Source organism: Oncorhynchus clarkii, chromosome 25 (assembly GCF_045791955.1).
Source record: "Oncorhynchus clarkii lewisi isolate Uvic-CL-2024 chromosome 25, UVic_Ocla_1.0, whole genome shotgun sequence".
In the NCBI taxonomy this organism is placed as follows: domain Eukaryota; kingdom Metazoa; phylum Chordata; class Actinopteri; order Salmoniformes; family Salmonidae; genus Oncorhynchus; species Oncorhynchus clarkii.
The window spans coordinates 2,572,673-2,589,370 of NC_092171.1; the positions used below are offsets into that span (position 1 = coordinate 2,572,673).

The 16,698-nt window shown below is 44.0% G+C and overlaps 1 protein-coding gene across 2 annotated transcripts in view; it reads left to right on the forward strand.

The window, feature by feature from the left end:
* Positions 1–16,698, forward strand: part of LOC139383880 (ribokinase) — a 71,687-nt gene that overhangs the window by 53,673 nt on the left and 1,316 nt on the right. The window contains exons 7-8 of one of the 2 annotated variants that reach the window (XR_011628800.1): positions 1,108–1,199; positions 4,953–6,172. Coding sequence is in view for 1 of the 2 variants with exons in the window: in XM_071128476.1 (XP_070984577.1) it covers positions 1,108–1,199; positions 5,978–6,172 (287 nt within the window). In the remaining variant the exon portion in view is untranslated. The remainder of the gene's footprint in view (positions 1–1,107; positions 1,200–4,952; positions 6,173–16,698) is intronic. The other variant, XM_071128476.1, reaches the window with a different exon arrangement.

A 16,698-nucleotide genomic window follows, 5' to 3' on the forward strand; every position in this document is an offset into this window, starting at 1 on the left:
ATCAGTCTCTCATATCCATTTGTGGGTGTTGCTTTTCAGCATTCTGATGTAGACTTGCTGGTGTTTTGTATCATTGTCTTGCTGCATGATCCAGCTGCACTTCAGCTTCATCTCACAGATGGAATGCAGTGTTTGGTTTCTCCCAGACATAACAGGACCCATGTTGTCCAAAAAGGTAACATTTTGAATCATCTGTCCATAGAGATTCTTTCAGGGGTCTTGATGATCATCCAGGTGCTTCTATGTGCTTTTTTGGCAAACTTGAGTTATATTTTTGGACAACGTGTGTCCTGTTGTTTCTGGGAGAAACCAAACACTGCATTCCACAGTAAGAACCTCATACCAATGGTCAAGCATGTTCGCGGTAGTGTCATGGTTTGGGGATTCTTTGCTGCCTCACGACCTGGACGACTTGCCATCATTGAAGGAACCATGAATTCTGCTCTGTATCAGAGCATTTAAAGGAAAGTGTCTGTCCACCTGGTCAGTTTATGTCGTGGGAAAGAGCAGGTGCTTTGTACACTCAGTCTATATCTGAATGTGTGTGTGTGTGTGTATATATATATTTAAAAAAAAATATATATATATATATATATATATATAGCTTTATACTTACTATTTAGTATGCTAAACTCAGATTGACACTGATTGTCACAGGTTAGGAAATTTCCCTGCAGGAAATGCTTAACTTGTAGACTGGTTGTAAAATTTAGTTTTTTTTTGTTGTCTTTTTAGCAAACAGAAAAAATACATACTGGTTCTCTGACTAGATAACAGACAAAATATGATGTTTCCCAAAAGTCATCAAAATAAGTCTTTACCAGGTTGTAATCTTGTTATCTGAAGTCTTTACAACCAGGAAACCAGTTTCCAATGACCAAATTATGTCATTCTGATTTTGTCGTGTGTGTGGTAAGCTTTTTCTCTACCAACATATTTCCATAAGCACTAGCTTTCTCTCATCCCATTTCATCTCACTCAGTCAATGAAATTGTTCAGTTGTTCCAGCACTCAGTAGTGGAGTGGATTGCTCTCTGGTAGCATTTACCTGATATGTACTTTACCAATTAAGTGTGGTCAATTTAGATAGTTTCCTATGTCTTACAGTGAAGACCATTTTCAACCCAGCGCCAGCCATTCCAGACCTGGATCCTGAATTCTATAGAGCATCTGATGTGTTCTGCTGTAACGAATCAGAGGTGAGAAAGATAGACAATATGAAGCAACACACACACACACACCTATATTATTTCAGCACCTATGTGCCTGAGGCGCTGTAGCAAACACTGAAGCCTGCAGTTAAAAAAACAAGCCTAGCCCCCCTTACTTCTTTGTTTCACAACCATTTGATTGTATTCTCAGGGTTACAGGCCTGTACATCAATTGCATAGCAGCTGCCTCAGAAGTAAGTAACCCCTTCTGGCTTGAATAGAAAATATTATTCCCTCCCTCCCTCCATTTACGGTAAAGGGTGTTATGGATCCACCTTAGCCTCACACCTCCACTGTCAGAGATGACAGATGGGGATTGGGATTGATGGGAAACATAGTTAGAAACAACAACAGGGCAGATATGTTAAAAGAGTGAGCCAGATTCACTCCTGGGGTAACACAGAGGTGAGTTTGCCCAGAAATGTCTCTTAGAGACTTTGATGTGGTCGGGGGCAGGGGGGCTTTCCAGGTGGGGACTTGAAAGCGAGAGTTGAAGATGGAGCCGACCGTCTGTCTTTTTCTCTTGTAAGTTTGAGTGTAACACACACACACTCATTGCTTTCACCCTCTCACCGCTGCTCATATTTCAGTCAAGGCAATGAAATGTTTACCCCCAGAGCACGCAAATGCACCCAAACACACGGATCCTCTGGGCTTCTCCGATGAGTAAGAAGACAGACAGCTCTTTTTCTTATTTGGTAGCTGACCAGAACAGGGTGGCACCAGGGACTATGAGCACCGATAATATACTGTGGGTAGTTTATTTTTCAACTGTCAGGGTATTGTTGGCTTGGAAGCTTTATGGAGGATGAATTGAAGGCCTCCGTTTGTGTTTGGTGTCCTGACCCCCCACAGAGAAGTGAGCTAGCTGAGATCATTGTCTGGGCAGGTGTGGAGGGTTGACAGACAAGATGGACACCCACTCCTCATCTTAAACCCGTACCTTTTTGTGTGTATAGTCTCCCAGTGCCATGCAGAACCTAGAGGGGGGCTGAAGGATGTCAAAGTGCAGGCACTATTTGATCCACAGCTCACATAGAATGTTGACGTGTTTATAGTGATGGGACTCCATTATGGACCTCACACTGACTAGCTGCTATATAAATCAAATTGTAGTTGACACATGCTTGGTAAACAACAGGTGTAGACTAACAGTGAAATGGTTACTTACGGGCCCGTTTTAATTATTTTAAACAATGCAGAGATAGAATAATCGAAACTCCAGTAATAGAGTTGCTGGATGGGTAGGGGAGAGTCAGGTAAGTCGCGCCAAAGGGTTTGTTGAGCCACCCCTTGTTTCTAGGAAATTATACACAAATGCGTCCCTATTCTTACCCGGTCCCTATGCTCAATTAACCCCATTCCCAGGACAAGTTGTGCCAAGAGAGCACTTTTTTTGACAAGCTTTGTTTTCAAAATTGAAAAGCCCATAAATACAATTGTTTCTGGAAAATTGTCCAAGAGAAGAAAACAAATCCATTGCAAATTAATGCTTTTTATTCATTGATGGAAATACCAGTTGATGTGCTCCAACTCATAAGAGACTTCAGCTAAGTGTACCCTGGGCAAAATTGGTGATGATTGTGTTGATTATCCCTGTTTCCAGTGTTCCCGCCGAAAGGGGATTCGTTCTCCAAAACAGAGTAAAGACGGCCCCAAGATCGAGCCTTCTTGAGGACAAAAGTAACAAGGCCGATGCGTATTGCAAGCTACTCCAAGGAGTAGCTTTTTTTTGACTTGCCAACAGCAGCGACTCACTTTGAACAGGCTACGGTGCGCCGCACCTTATTGTGTTCTTCAGGCCCAGTCCTAGCGATTCTTCTGCCGCCCCTGTGTCCTGTATAGTATAAAGATTTGGAATGGATTGATAGACTAGACTAGAATAATGATGTGTATCATGTGCAATTGATGTATTTCCGTTGAGCTTATTCAGTAGCACTTGGAAACAAAACATTGTTGACAAGTTTTCACGTCAGAGTTACAATGTTGCAATCACTAGGCAGCAAACTGCATATACAGTGGCAAGAAAAAGTATGTGAACCCTTTGGAAATACCTGGATTTCTGCATAAATTGGTCATAACATTTGATCTGGTCATCTAAGTCACAACAATAGACAAACACAGTCTGCTTAAACTAATAACACACAAACAATTATACGTTTTCATGTCTTTATTGAACACACCGTGTAAACATTCACAGTGCAGGGGGGAAAAGTATGTGAGCCCTTGGATTTAATAACTGGTTGACCCTCCTTTGGCAGCAATCGCCTCAACCAAACGTTTTCCGTAGTTGCGGATCAGACCTGCACAATGGTCAGAAGGAATTTTGGACCATTCCTCTTTACAAAACCGTTTCAGTTTCAGCAAAATTCGGACTGATGAATATCAAGGCTTTTAGAGATACTTTTGTAACCCTTTCCAGCTTTATGCAAGTAAGTCAACCATTCTTAATTTTAGATCTTCTGTGATCTATTTTGTCCGAGGCATGGTTCATATCAGGTAATGCTTCTTGTGAATAGCAAACTCAAATTTTGTGTGTTTTTTTTATAGGGCAAGGCACTCTAACCAAAATCTCCAATCTCGTCTCATTGATTGGACTGCAGGTTAGTTGACTCCTGACTCCAATTAGCTTTTGGAGAAGTCATTAGCCTAGGGGTTCACATACTTTTTCCAACCTACACTGTTAATGTTTAAATTATGTATCCAATATAGACAAGAAAAATACAATAATTTGTGTGTTATTAGTTTAAGCACACTATGTTTGTCTATTGTTGTGAGATAGATGAAGATCAGTTCAAATTTGATGACCAATTTATGCAGAAATCCAGGTAATTCCAAAGGGTTCACATACTTTTTCTTGCCACTGTAGTAGGAAACAGAGTTGTTATCAACAAGCCACATATATTACACATGACGAGTCAACCCCAAGAAAATTCAAATTACAATAAACAACATTTATTAACGTAATTCTGTATAACTGTAAAAAGTTTGATATCATTTGAGCTTTTGAAACAAGTGCTTTCATAAATGCATGGTGCGGGCCTCGTTTCACAGGAGCATCTTAAAATAAGCAATCTCTCAAGGAACCAGACTTAACACATTTCATGTATTTACATCTCGAATTTCATTGTCCAACATCAGTTGAATCGCAGCAGGAGTGGGGCGGGGCGGCCCGGTCATGGCTAGAAGGGATCCAGACTTTTTTTTAGCTAACCCTTTTCCTAACCTTAACTAACTTCTCCTAACCCGTACGTTGATTATTCTAACCTGCTGCGTAAATTCTCCTAATCCGTTACGAAAAGTCAAATCTGTTGTTAATTTGACAAAAGCTAGATCCCGGCCCTGGGGTTCATAGACAGCCATGTTTTGTTATTTATTAGGCCTAATTAAAATGTTCATACCTAGGCTAAATTAAAGAGGCCTAGATTGTATTTGAAAACAGCAGTGTTTTGTTATTTATTAATTCATTCACATTTTCATAGAAGTAGCGTATAGGACAGGTTGTTATACTAATATAAGTTGTGTTTTATTACTTTTTAGGCGACTTGTTATTCTAGGCTAAATGTTTTTGCTTTCTTTTAAATTATATTCATTTATTATTAATAGCAGGGTTTTGCTTTTCAATAAAAACCTATCATGTTGGTATAAGAACAGTGTTCTAATTTATTTTATTACAACTTCACAGACTAATTTCTATTTTGCACTTGTAACATAAAAGTAACATCAAAAAATCCCGTCCAGTCCCGCTCCAAGGCCGGAGCCTTCCTCTGTGCCGGTGCCCGGTCCAGGCACGACGTCCAGTCCCGCCCCAAGGCCGGAGCCTTCCTCTGCGCCGATGCCCTGTCCAGGCACGACGTCCAGTCCCGCTCCAAGGCCGGAGCCTTCCTCTGCGCCGGTGCCCGGTCCAGGCACGACGTCCAGTCCCGCTCCATGGCAGGAGCCTTCCTCTGCGCCGGTGCCCAGTCCAGGCATGGCGGCCAACTCAGCTCCATGTCCGGAGCCTCCTCGGCGCCGGTGCCCAGTCCGGCGTTCAACCCAGCTCCATGGTCGGGGCCCTCCTCTGCGCGAGGCCCAGTCTGGGCACGGCCACCGACGCTAGATGCCCACCAGGACCCTCCCCTATAGAGTCAGGTTTTGCGGCCGGAGTCCGCACCTTTAGGGGGGGGGTACTGTCACGCCCTGACCATAGAGAGCCTTTTTATTCTCTATTTTGGTTAGGTCGGGGTGTGAATAGGGTGGGTAATCTAGGTTGTTTTATTTCTATGTTGGCCTGGTATGGTTCCCAATCAGAAGCAGCTGTTTAGCATTCTCTGATTGGGGATCATATTTAGGCAGCCATTTCCCCACTGGGTTTTTGTGGGATCTTGTTTTTGTGTTGTTGCCTGTGAGCACTCCAGAATGTCACGTTTCGTTTATTCTTTATTGTTTTGTTGTGCGGTTCACTATTAATAAATATTTCTAAATTTAAAATCAAATATTGAAATGATCCATGGTATGACGATCTTAAACAATTCCATATATTAGCTTACCCCCCCAATAGATGTAAAACTGAACTAATAGGGATTTATAAAGTGATTTTGCAAAGTGCCTCCATTGTAAGAACTCAACTTACCCCTCACCAATGTGCTGCACCCTCCTGGACGTTGCACACCCACACACTCAACATACATAGATTTTCACTTTGAGGTGGGCCAGTAGTCTGAAGGTTGCTGGCTCAAATCCCAGACCACACAATCTCTAACACACCTCCCTGGTGGTCTCCACAGGCAGAGCTGCTGACGGGGGTGGCCGTGGCGAGTATAGAGGATGCTGGCCGGGCCGGTGAGGAGCTGCTGAGGCGAGGCTGCAGCTCGGTCATCATCACCCTGGGCTCCCGGGGCTGCGTTGTGCTGTCGGCACAGGAGCCCTCGTCCCCATCACACCACGTCCCCACCAAGCCGGTGACAACAGTGGATACCACGGTAAGAATATGCCTAGGGTCTTAATATCACAGTTTCTCAAGCCTGCATGTCAAAGTGTAGGCATATTGGCTATAGTTAAATGAGGGAGGCGTCAGAAAATGTAGCTAAACTTTAATGAGACTTATTTATACGAAACAAAAATATAAGCGCAACATGTGAAGTGTTGGTCCCATGTTTCATGAGCTGAAATAAAAGATCCCAGACATTTTCCATATACACAAAAAGCTTTTCTCTAAAATGTTGTGCACAATTTTTTTAGTAAGCATTTCTCCTTTGCCAAAGTAATCCATTTACCTGACAGGTGTGGAATATCAAGAAGCTGATTAAACAGCATGATCATTACACAGGTGCAATAAAAGTCCACTCTAAAATGTGCAGTTTCCTCACAAAAAGTTAGGAGGACTCATGGCTCTTGACCTTCGCCTCTCACGAGTCCGTACAGGAGTTGTTGCAATGGGACAAGACTGTAACTAACAATTGGATACCACGAAATTGGGGAGAACAAGGGCTAAGAAAATACATATGACATTTTTTGTTGTTTATAGCCAGCACTTTCAGACAGGATTTCGTAACGGACCTGAAGTCTCAACTAATGGGTTGCCATGTCGTCGAACGTTGAAAGGTAATGCTGTTCCATCGATTCCCCCCCCTTCACTTCAAAGAGGAAGGCATCCGATCAGCCAACATCAGTGCAGCAGAAAAGAGAACAAGCTGAGAATGAGTACCGTAGGTGTTTCCAAACTTTTGACTGGTACTGTGTAATATATACATTGCTGTTCAAAAGTTTGGGGTCACTTAGAAATGTCCTTGTTTTGGAAAGAAAAGCATTTTTTTTGTCCATTAAAATAACATAAAATAAATCAGAAATACAGTTTGTTTCACAATATAAAATATGTAGCATCTTCAAAGTGGTAGGCATGTTGTGTAACTCAAATGATACAAACCCCCCAAAAATCAATTTTAATTCCAGGTTGTAAGGCAACAAAATAGGAAAAATTCCAGGGAGGGTGAATACTTTTGCAAGGCACTGTATTTTTCCCCGTCTCAACTACTCAACTAAATAGGGATGTATGTCCCTATGCAAAATAAAAATAAAAATTGTTTTGTCATCCAGCTCTTCTTGGAAAAAGGAATCATCAGGAACAGCCATTGTAGCTAATTATTTAGCCAACTAGGGTAGGCAGTGAGTACACTGTAACAGCTCCTGTGATCTTGTAAACTAGTACCGCCACCATTTTGAAAAGCCTGCCTTCGAGGGTAGGAACAAGGAAGTATGGCTCCTGTCAGGCTGTAATCTTCACAAAGCCAGGGAAAATTAGTCAACCTAGATATCCTGCAATGTCCTGGCAGATATGAATATCGTTGAGAAAAGTTCAATGGCTCTATTGAACAAGAACAACCATATCTTCATGCTGCTAGCGGGAACGTGCAATCGGAAAAACACAAAGGCCACAACTGTAACGTCCATTGTTAAATGAAGACCAAGGTGCAGCGTGGTAGGCGTACATTTTCTTTTAATTATAAATATTCCACCAAAAACAATAAACAACTCAACGAACGTAAAGCTAAGAGTGCAAACACATGCAACAACCAAAGACATGATCCCACAACTGAAGGTGAGAAAAAGGGCTGGGGGCTCCGGACTGGGGAACGTCACTGCAGGCTCCTTGCCATAGACCATCAATACAGGCTCCGGGCCATGGATCATCACTGGAGGCTTCGTGCCATCGATTACCACTACAGGCTCCGGGCCATGGATCATCACTGGAGGCTTCGTGCCATGGATCATCACTGGAGGCTCCGGGCCATGGATCATCACTGGAGGCTTCGTACGTGGAGCCGGAACAGGTCTCACCGGACTGAGGAGACGTACTGGAAGCCTGGTGCGGGGAACAGCCACAACGCGTCCTGGCTGGATACCCATTTTAGCTCGGTGAGTGTGGAGAGCTGGCACGGGACTCACTGGGCTATGAAGGCGCACTGGAGGCATAGTGCGTAGAGCCGGTGCAGGATATGCTGGGCCGTGGAGGCGCGCTGGAGGTCTGGAGCGTAGAGCTGGCACAGCGCGTCCTGGCTAAATCCCCCCTGTAGCATAGCAAGTGCGGGGAGCTGGCACAGACCGCACTGGGTTGTGCTGGAGAACTGGGGATACCGTGCGTAGAACTGGCGCAGGATATCCTGGACCGAAGAGACGCACCGGAGGCCAGGAGCGCTGAGCAGGCACAATCCGTCCTGGCTGAATGCCCACCCTAGCACGGCAACTGCGAAGGATCTTACACAGAGCACACTGGGCTGTGGATGCGCACTGAAAGCATGGTGCACAGAACCGGATAACACGGTGCTTGACCGGTCACTCGCTCCCCACGGTAAGCACGGGGAGTTGGCTCAAGTCTAAACCCTCACTCCGTCAATCTCCCAGTGTGTCCCGCCCCATATTCTGGGGGGGCTGCCTCTCGTGCTTGCTTCGTTGAGCTAACTCCTCGTATCGTCGCCCTTCCACTTTCGCTGCCTCTATCTCCTCCTTCGGACGGCGATACTCCCCAGCCCTTGTCCATGGTCCTGCTCCCTCCAGGATTTCCTCCCAGGTCCAGTCCTCCTGACCACGATGCTTGGTCCGTTGGTGGTGGGATCTTCTGTAACGTCCGTCGTTAAATGAAGACCAAGGTGCAGCGTGGTAACCCATGTTAGTTGATGCATCTTTAGATCGTCCTTCTTTCTTAACTTCTAACAGATATTTTCCCCTGTCAAAAGAAACCACTCACCGCGTGCGGTTCACTTTTGAGAATGGTGTTTTCCGCAAATTGCATTTTGGAACATTCCTGCGTACCCTACAGCCCTGTGCGTATTGTTGAGCTTATAATATGAAGAAGTAAGACATTATAAACATTTTAAGCAACATTTTTTATCATTTTTTATCATCCCAGAGATAACCATAATTTCATTGATTACTGCCCTGTGGCATTCATGTCGGTAGCCATGAAGTGCTTTGAAAGGCTGGTCATGGCTCACATCAACAGCATCCTCCCGGACACCCTAGACCCACTCCAATTCGCATACCGCCCCAACAGATCCACAGATGATGCAATCTCAATCGCACTCCATACTGCCCTTTCTCACCTGGACAAAAGGAACATCTATGTGAGAATGCTGTTCATTGACTACAGCTCAGCGTTCAACACCATAGTGCCCACGAAGCTCATCACTAAGCTAAGGACTCTGGGACTAAACACCTCCCTCTGCAACTGGATCCTGGACTTCCTGATGGGCCGCCCCCTGGTGGTAAGAGTAGGCAGCAACAGGTCTGCCACACTGATCCTCAACACTGAGGCCCCTCAGGGGTGTGTACTTAGTCCCCTCCTGTATTCCCTGTTCACCCACAACTGTGTGGCCAAACACAACTCCAACACCATCATTAAGTTTGCTGACGACACAAAAGTGGTAGTCCTGATCGCCGACAACGATGAGACGGCCTATAGGGAGGAGGTCAGAGAACTGGCAGTATGGTGACCGGACAACAACCTCTCCCTCAATGTGAGCAAGACTAAGAAGCTGATCGTGGACTACATGAAAAGGCGGGCCGGGCCGAACAGTCCCCCATTAACATCGACGGGGCTGTAGTGGAGCTGGTCGAGAGTTTCAAGTTCCTCGGTGTCCACATCGCCAACGAACTATCATAGTCCAAACATACCGAGATAGTCGTGAAGAGGGCATGACAAAACCTTTTCCCCCTTAGGAGACTGAAAAGATTTGTCATGGGTCCCCAGATCCTCAAAGGGTTCTATAGCTGCACCATTGAGAGCATCCTGACCGGTTGCATCACCGCTTTGTATAGGAACTGCTCGGCATCTGAACGTAAGGCATTACAGAGGGTAGTGCGAACGGCCCAGTACATCAATGGGGCCAAGCTTTCCAGGACCTATATAATAGGTGGTGTCAGAGGAAAGCCCATAAAATTGTCAGAGACTCCAGTCACCCAAGTTATAGACTTTTGTTTTTCTCTACTACCGCACGGCAAGCGGTACTGGAGCGCCAAGTCTAGGACCAAAAGGCTCCTTAAACAGCTTCTACACCCAAGCCATAAGACTGCTGAACAATTAATAAAATTGCCAGCGGACAATTTACATTGACCCCCACCACCCCCTCCCTTTTGTACACTGCTGCTACTCACTGTTTATTATCTATGCATAGTCACTTCACCCCCACCTACATGTACAAATGACCTCAACTAACCTGTACCCCTGCACACTGATTCTGTACCGGTGTCCCCTGCATATAACCTCGTTATTGTTATTCTTATTGTGTTACTTTTTTCTTATATTTATTTTAGTCTACTTGGTAAATATTTTCTTCTTCTTGAACTGCACTGTTGGTTAAGGGCTTGTAAATAAGCATTTCACAGTAAAGTCTACACTTGTTGTATTCGGCGCATGTGACAAATACAGTTTGATTTGTCTTATTCTCTATGGTAAAAAAAAAGTGATTTATTTTGAAAAGTGGTTCCTTGCATCATACAATGATGTAAAAATGGTGTTACAGACAAGTGACTGGACATGTGACTTGAGCTTTTGGACAAGTAAAACAATCAGACCTACTTGTCTGAAGTGGCTAAAAAAGTAAATGTCAAACCCTGCACATTATTTTCCATGATCTAACAACTGATTCCTCGACATAGCCATAAAAGAAAAGCAGATGTTTGCATCACTTTGATGTGGACACTCCTCTTCAACTTCTGGGGGGACACCGAAAAAGATTACGTATGCGCACAATATGTTGTGTACTACTAATCACCATGACGTGATTAAATTAAATTCTCTCGGCCCCAGACCAGCACACGCTGTACGACGTCCCAGAGGTGGAGGCTAATGGCTCGGTAGTTTCTCACCCCAGAGGTTAAAGATTAAACTGGGTTTTATAGGGGATGTGGGGACATTTTGGATTCTCTTCCTGATTTCATCTTGAAAGGGCTTTGCCGTCACGCCTGGCTCGGTGAGACTTTCACACTTCCTGTTCGAGTTTGGGACACAACTGATTTAGAGTTGATGCATTTGTTAGGCTATAGAGAAAAAATGTCATTTTCATTTTGTTTGCATACAACTACAGATGATGCATTTGATAAATTCTACAGGGTGACAGTGTTGTGAATTAGAGAGTCCAGCGGTTTGCGTGCAGTTGATATTGAGCTGCAAAAGTACAGATGCATTCAAACTTCAAGATTATATCTCCTAAAACTGGGTGTCTTTTATCTTGTGTTTAATAAGAAGCTTTTCCATTTTGAAACTCATTGTTCCTGTTTGGAATCAAAATCCCCCATTAACTGAAGTTAAAACAAGTGAACCCACTGAAGCAGGAGAGTAACAATAGGGGAGTGTTTAGGGCTTCATGACTGTTTTTTCTCTCTCCCATCAACACCTTGCCACGACCCGAAGTGTCATATTCCTGTCTTAGTGTGTATGTCTGTACTGTAATCCACCTTATACACTCCCCATTTACAAAACAGTACAATAGATACCAATTGCTGAAGTCAGTGCAATGTGAGAGTGCTCAGAAGCAATTAGTGTCCTGACTGCGTGTGCACAGATCCCACAAGTTAGCTTTACCGATCCATTAATGTTACCAAAACTATGTGTACTGCAATCTGCCTCGGTGTACCTATAATTAAATGACCCTTTATACTTTTACTGTCCCTAGTAATACACGCAAACACACCAACTCCCCCATTCCCTGGTGGTGCATACAAAATGAACCATAGCCCTGAGGGGAACCTGGCTTAGCTTCCTTCACCCCAAACCCCCTCCCCTCCCTCTGTGACTCACCTCTCAGCCCTGCACCAGTCAGCAGAACACAACACAGCCCAGCCTGTGATCGGGCCTTGGTTTTGGCAGTGCTCCCCCCCTACACTTTGATGGCCCCATAAATTCTGGAGTGTTTAACTCTTTTGGATGCCCTAATCCCTCTTCCAGTAAACAATTTATTTTTACTAGCAAAAGAAAAGATTGTTTTCTGAATGGCTAGTCAGCCTCACAGACCTTTTGTTGTTTCCTTTTTATTTATTTGATAAAACATTTTTACATGCATGGTAAGGCCTCTTAAAAAAGTATTTGGTTCTTTGATTTTGTTCATTGGCGTTTTTCGCTGAGTGAACACGGTGTAGTGCTGCGCTCTAATTTTTTTTCGCCAGAAGCATGTTTGCTTGGTGTGAATTTGGTGGCTTCGATGCTATGCGTGGGTTGGCGAACTGAGGAAGGAGGCTGGGTCTGAAGCTATGATCTTGCCGGATCGACACTGTCACCACCCCAAAACACACATAAATATTGTTTTATTATACTGCCAGTATCCTTTCCAGTCAGTGCTGAGTTCAAAGAAGCATACCATTCTAGCTTCTCCTGGTTGCTACCCCAGCTCTTTCATCATCCACTGAACCACAACACCCTCCCCCCTTCTCTTCCACGAGCAACACATTGTACGTGGCAAGGCTTTAGAGGCGGAGTCAGGGTCAGCTGCAAAGCTGGACTGGTAACAAAGCAAAATTCACTCTTCCCTCCCGTCTTCCCCTAAAGTTTTCCTTCTTTCTTAAATTGAGTGCAGGCATTCCTACTTTCACAGAGGCTGCGCTGTTAGTGTGGACGATTGGATGATGCTTACGCACACAAGTCTGCGGTCTCTGTCTCTCACGCACACACACACAGTGGCCACCCCTTTGGCCTGTGCTTTTCCTGTACTGTGGGGTTGGTGTGATGGTGGGGGTAGTTGCCAGGCCAGACAAAACAGCTCAGTGCTGGACAATCCATATCATCCTGACTTCCTTCCTATGAGAGGAGACAGATGACCACACACAGGCTTGTTCCTGGAAGCGGTAGGTAGGGGAATACCCTAGTATTCTTCACCTCTTCCGAACCCTGACCACCGCGTAGTTAGTCACTGCGAAGCTGGCGCAACGAAGGGAGGCCCCCATGAAGTCCTTATTGGACTGCACATGCCAGTGGTTAGTTACCACCTCTATGCCATGCAATCCAAGCTATCCTCTTCTTCTGAATCTGTGTACATTTATCACACTGGTGAAATGAAGAAGAAAATCACAAGACCGTAAACCAAAATGATGGACAGATCAAAGACATTGTGCTCAGGAGGCTTAATCTATTCAATTTACTGTGCTTTTGATCTGGTCATTATCTTCCGATACTTCCGCAGAGCAACTGTCATCATTCTTTCCCGGAAGCTTGGGGTCCAGTAACAGTTTGAGTCAGCACTGGCCACGGAGTTCTTTACTCTCTCTAGGGGGTCCTTATTGATGAGGGCCCCAGGCTGGGGATTACTGTTTCCCCATCCGTCACGCCCGTATGGGAGACTAGATTACAGGAAATACAGTCATTGTGATGCACAATGTCAGATTCTTTGTATCCCCTTTTTAAGACTAAGTTTAGGGCAGGGATCCGTTTTGAAAGAAAGGAGACTAATGAAGAGCACCACGACGGAAGTTGGATTTGCAGATCTGTTTTGATTTCAAAAAAGCATTTGAATGTTGACAAAAAAATAACATGCCACAACATGCATCTTCACTCATAGACCACAGTTGTTTATGCTGATGTTAGATTGCTCATGCAGCACCTTACTTCAAACTTTTACGACTCTAGCAATGCTGAGAACCAGCCAAGGGATAAAGGTCACCGTGTAACGGACGGAGCTAACCGTAAGAGAGCATCAGTACTCGTCCACGGCTACCGCTTCTGTCGTTTGACTGACAGGCTTTCCAATCTAACCTTCACCAAAGTGTGTCGAGGGCAGCCGCAGCGGGGCTGAGGGGGGCTGAGGTTGTCAGCTCCAGTGAGCGTCACGTGGGGATGCGACGCTGTCACATGTCAGTCTCAGGCATTGCTTTCAACACAAGACGAGAGGACAGTGACTCGGCATGGGGAGCATTGGAACGTGGTGGACAGAGACGATCAGACTGGAAGACTTGAGTTGTTATCCTGTGTCACTCCAGTTACACTCTTTAGAAATTACAAAAACATTGAGGATCAGTTCTCAGTATGTGTATCCGGTAGTTTACATGTTCATCATTTCTGTTGATTATAATGGAATTGGCCTGATTCTGTGGTGGAAAAAGAATAAGAATGCCAACTTGAAATATAAATTTGTAAATGATCGCAAATGTTCTGGCAACTTGGCTGATAATGTGATACCTTCTTTTCTCTCAAATTTCTTTGGTATGTTATTTGTCTCTTCATGCCAACCTCATTGAGTTTGGGTGTGGACAGGGTGTAGTCATTGTCTCACCAGAACTGTGAACTGGAAACTTGTCAAAGTGGGACCGTACATTTCCACATGGTAAGCACAACCCAAACCAACGACCAGACAGGAGACAAACATACAGTGCTTTCGGAAAGTATTCAGACACCTTGACTTTTTCTACTTTTTATTACGTTAGTCTTATTCTAAAATGGATGAAAAATATATATAATCCTCATCAATCTACACACAATACCCCATAATGAAAAAGCAAAAACAGATGTAGAAATGTTAGCAAAATTCTTACAAATAAAATACAGATACCTTATTTACATAACTATTCAGACCCTTTGCTATGAGACTTGATATTGAGCTCGGGTGCATCCTGTTTCCTAAAGGCACCTGAAGGATTCTCAGACCATGAGAAAGAAGATTCTCTGGTCTGATGAAATCAAGGTTAAATGCCAAGCATTACGTCTGGAGGAAACCTGGCACCATCCTTACGGTGAAGCATGGTGGTGGCAGCATTGTGCTGTGGGGATGTTTTTCAGCGGCAGGGACTGGGAGACTAATCAGGATCGAGGAAAAGATGAACGAAGCAAAGTACATAGAGATCCTTGATAAAAACCTGCTCCAGAGGGCTCAGGACCTCAGACTTGGGCTAAGGATCACCTTCCAACAGGACAATGACCCTAAGCACACAGCCAAGACAACACAGGAGTGGCTTCGGGACAGGATATCCTTGAGTGGCCCAGGCAGAGCCCGAACTTGAACCCGATCTCTGGACAGACCTGAAAATAGCTGTGCAGCAACGCTCCCCATCCAACCTGACAGAGCTTGAGAGGATCTGAAGAGAAGAATGGGAGAAACTCCGCAAATACAGGTGTGCCAAGCTTGTAGCGTCATACCCAAGAAGACTTGAGGCCGTAATCACTGCCAATGTTGCTTCAACAAAGTACTGAGTAAAGGTTCTGAATACTTCTGTAAATGTGATTTCCTTTTTTTTTTTACCTGTTTTTGCTTTGTCATTATGGGGTATTGTGTGTAGATTGATGAAGAAGAAAAACTATTTAATACATTTTAGAATAAGGCTGTAATGTAACAATGTTGAAAAAGTCAAGGGTTCTGAATACTTTCTGAATGCTCAGTACATGGGTAAAAATTTTAATCTACCCACTTTTTCTCCCCCTGTATTCACTTTTTCCAGTCTCTCACCAATCCCTGAAAGTCACCTTTGACTCTAGCCTTGTTTCTTGGCTGATGAGAGTTCTGAATGGGGGATGTGGTGGGAGGCTACTTGGGGGAGGGGTGAAGGTGTTCGGGGAAGTGTGCAATGAACTATTTGAGAGGCAGAACGGTGAGTAATTGGCCAGGCTTGTGAGAACCAGTGGCGGGGGCCATCTGTGGTTAAATCTGAACGCTTTGCCACATTCCTCCATGCGTTTTCCTATCAGTGATCTAACACCCTCATCTCTCCTACACACCCAAGCCCACCCCCCTGGGCGCCTATTGCACATTCCATCATCACTGTCAATAGCAGAGAGAAATAAAGATTAAACCCATGATAAACCGATAGGCAATCCCAGAGGAGTGTTAGCTTATAAAACTGCCAGGATGGCAGAAAACTGGAATAGGGGTGATGCCCAAAGGACTTATTCGCACCTAATCCTAACTTGGGATCTGCGCGCTGAACTTGGGACTTATAAGAACCATGCGTTGATGTCAATAATAGATGTGTGCAAAATTTGATCGCAATTTAGGATTTTGCCCTTTGGAGTCTCTAGACTTTGAATTGGTCCTCCTCCTCACCAATTACTACTGAGGTTGTTGTCTTTAAACGTGCCTATAACCTCAGGTTGTATAGGATACACGAGACAAAGTGCTAAACTATACATCAACAAAATATGCTCAAATTAGCAAAAATGTTTTTTTTACTGTAAAAGTAAGTATCTTGTTTGATACTGTAAATTGGTAATGTTGTGTCAAAAAGGAACAAAATTGTCCATGAAATTGAGTTAATGAAATGTCCTAAATACATGTCCTTTCAATGTTTGACACATTTTTTATTTGTATTTTAGTTATGGCATTTGTACTCAAGCCTCTGATAATTATATTTAGTTTGCACAGATCAAATTTAGGTAGGTATCATTTGAAAGAAATCATGTGCTCAGAAATATGACTTGTATTTAAATGTTGATAATGCTTTACTTTTATTAATTCTGGGAGATAAAAAATACGGTTTTTATTTCTATTCATTTTTATATTGACTTGTACACTGTACTCTATGAACATAGAACATT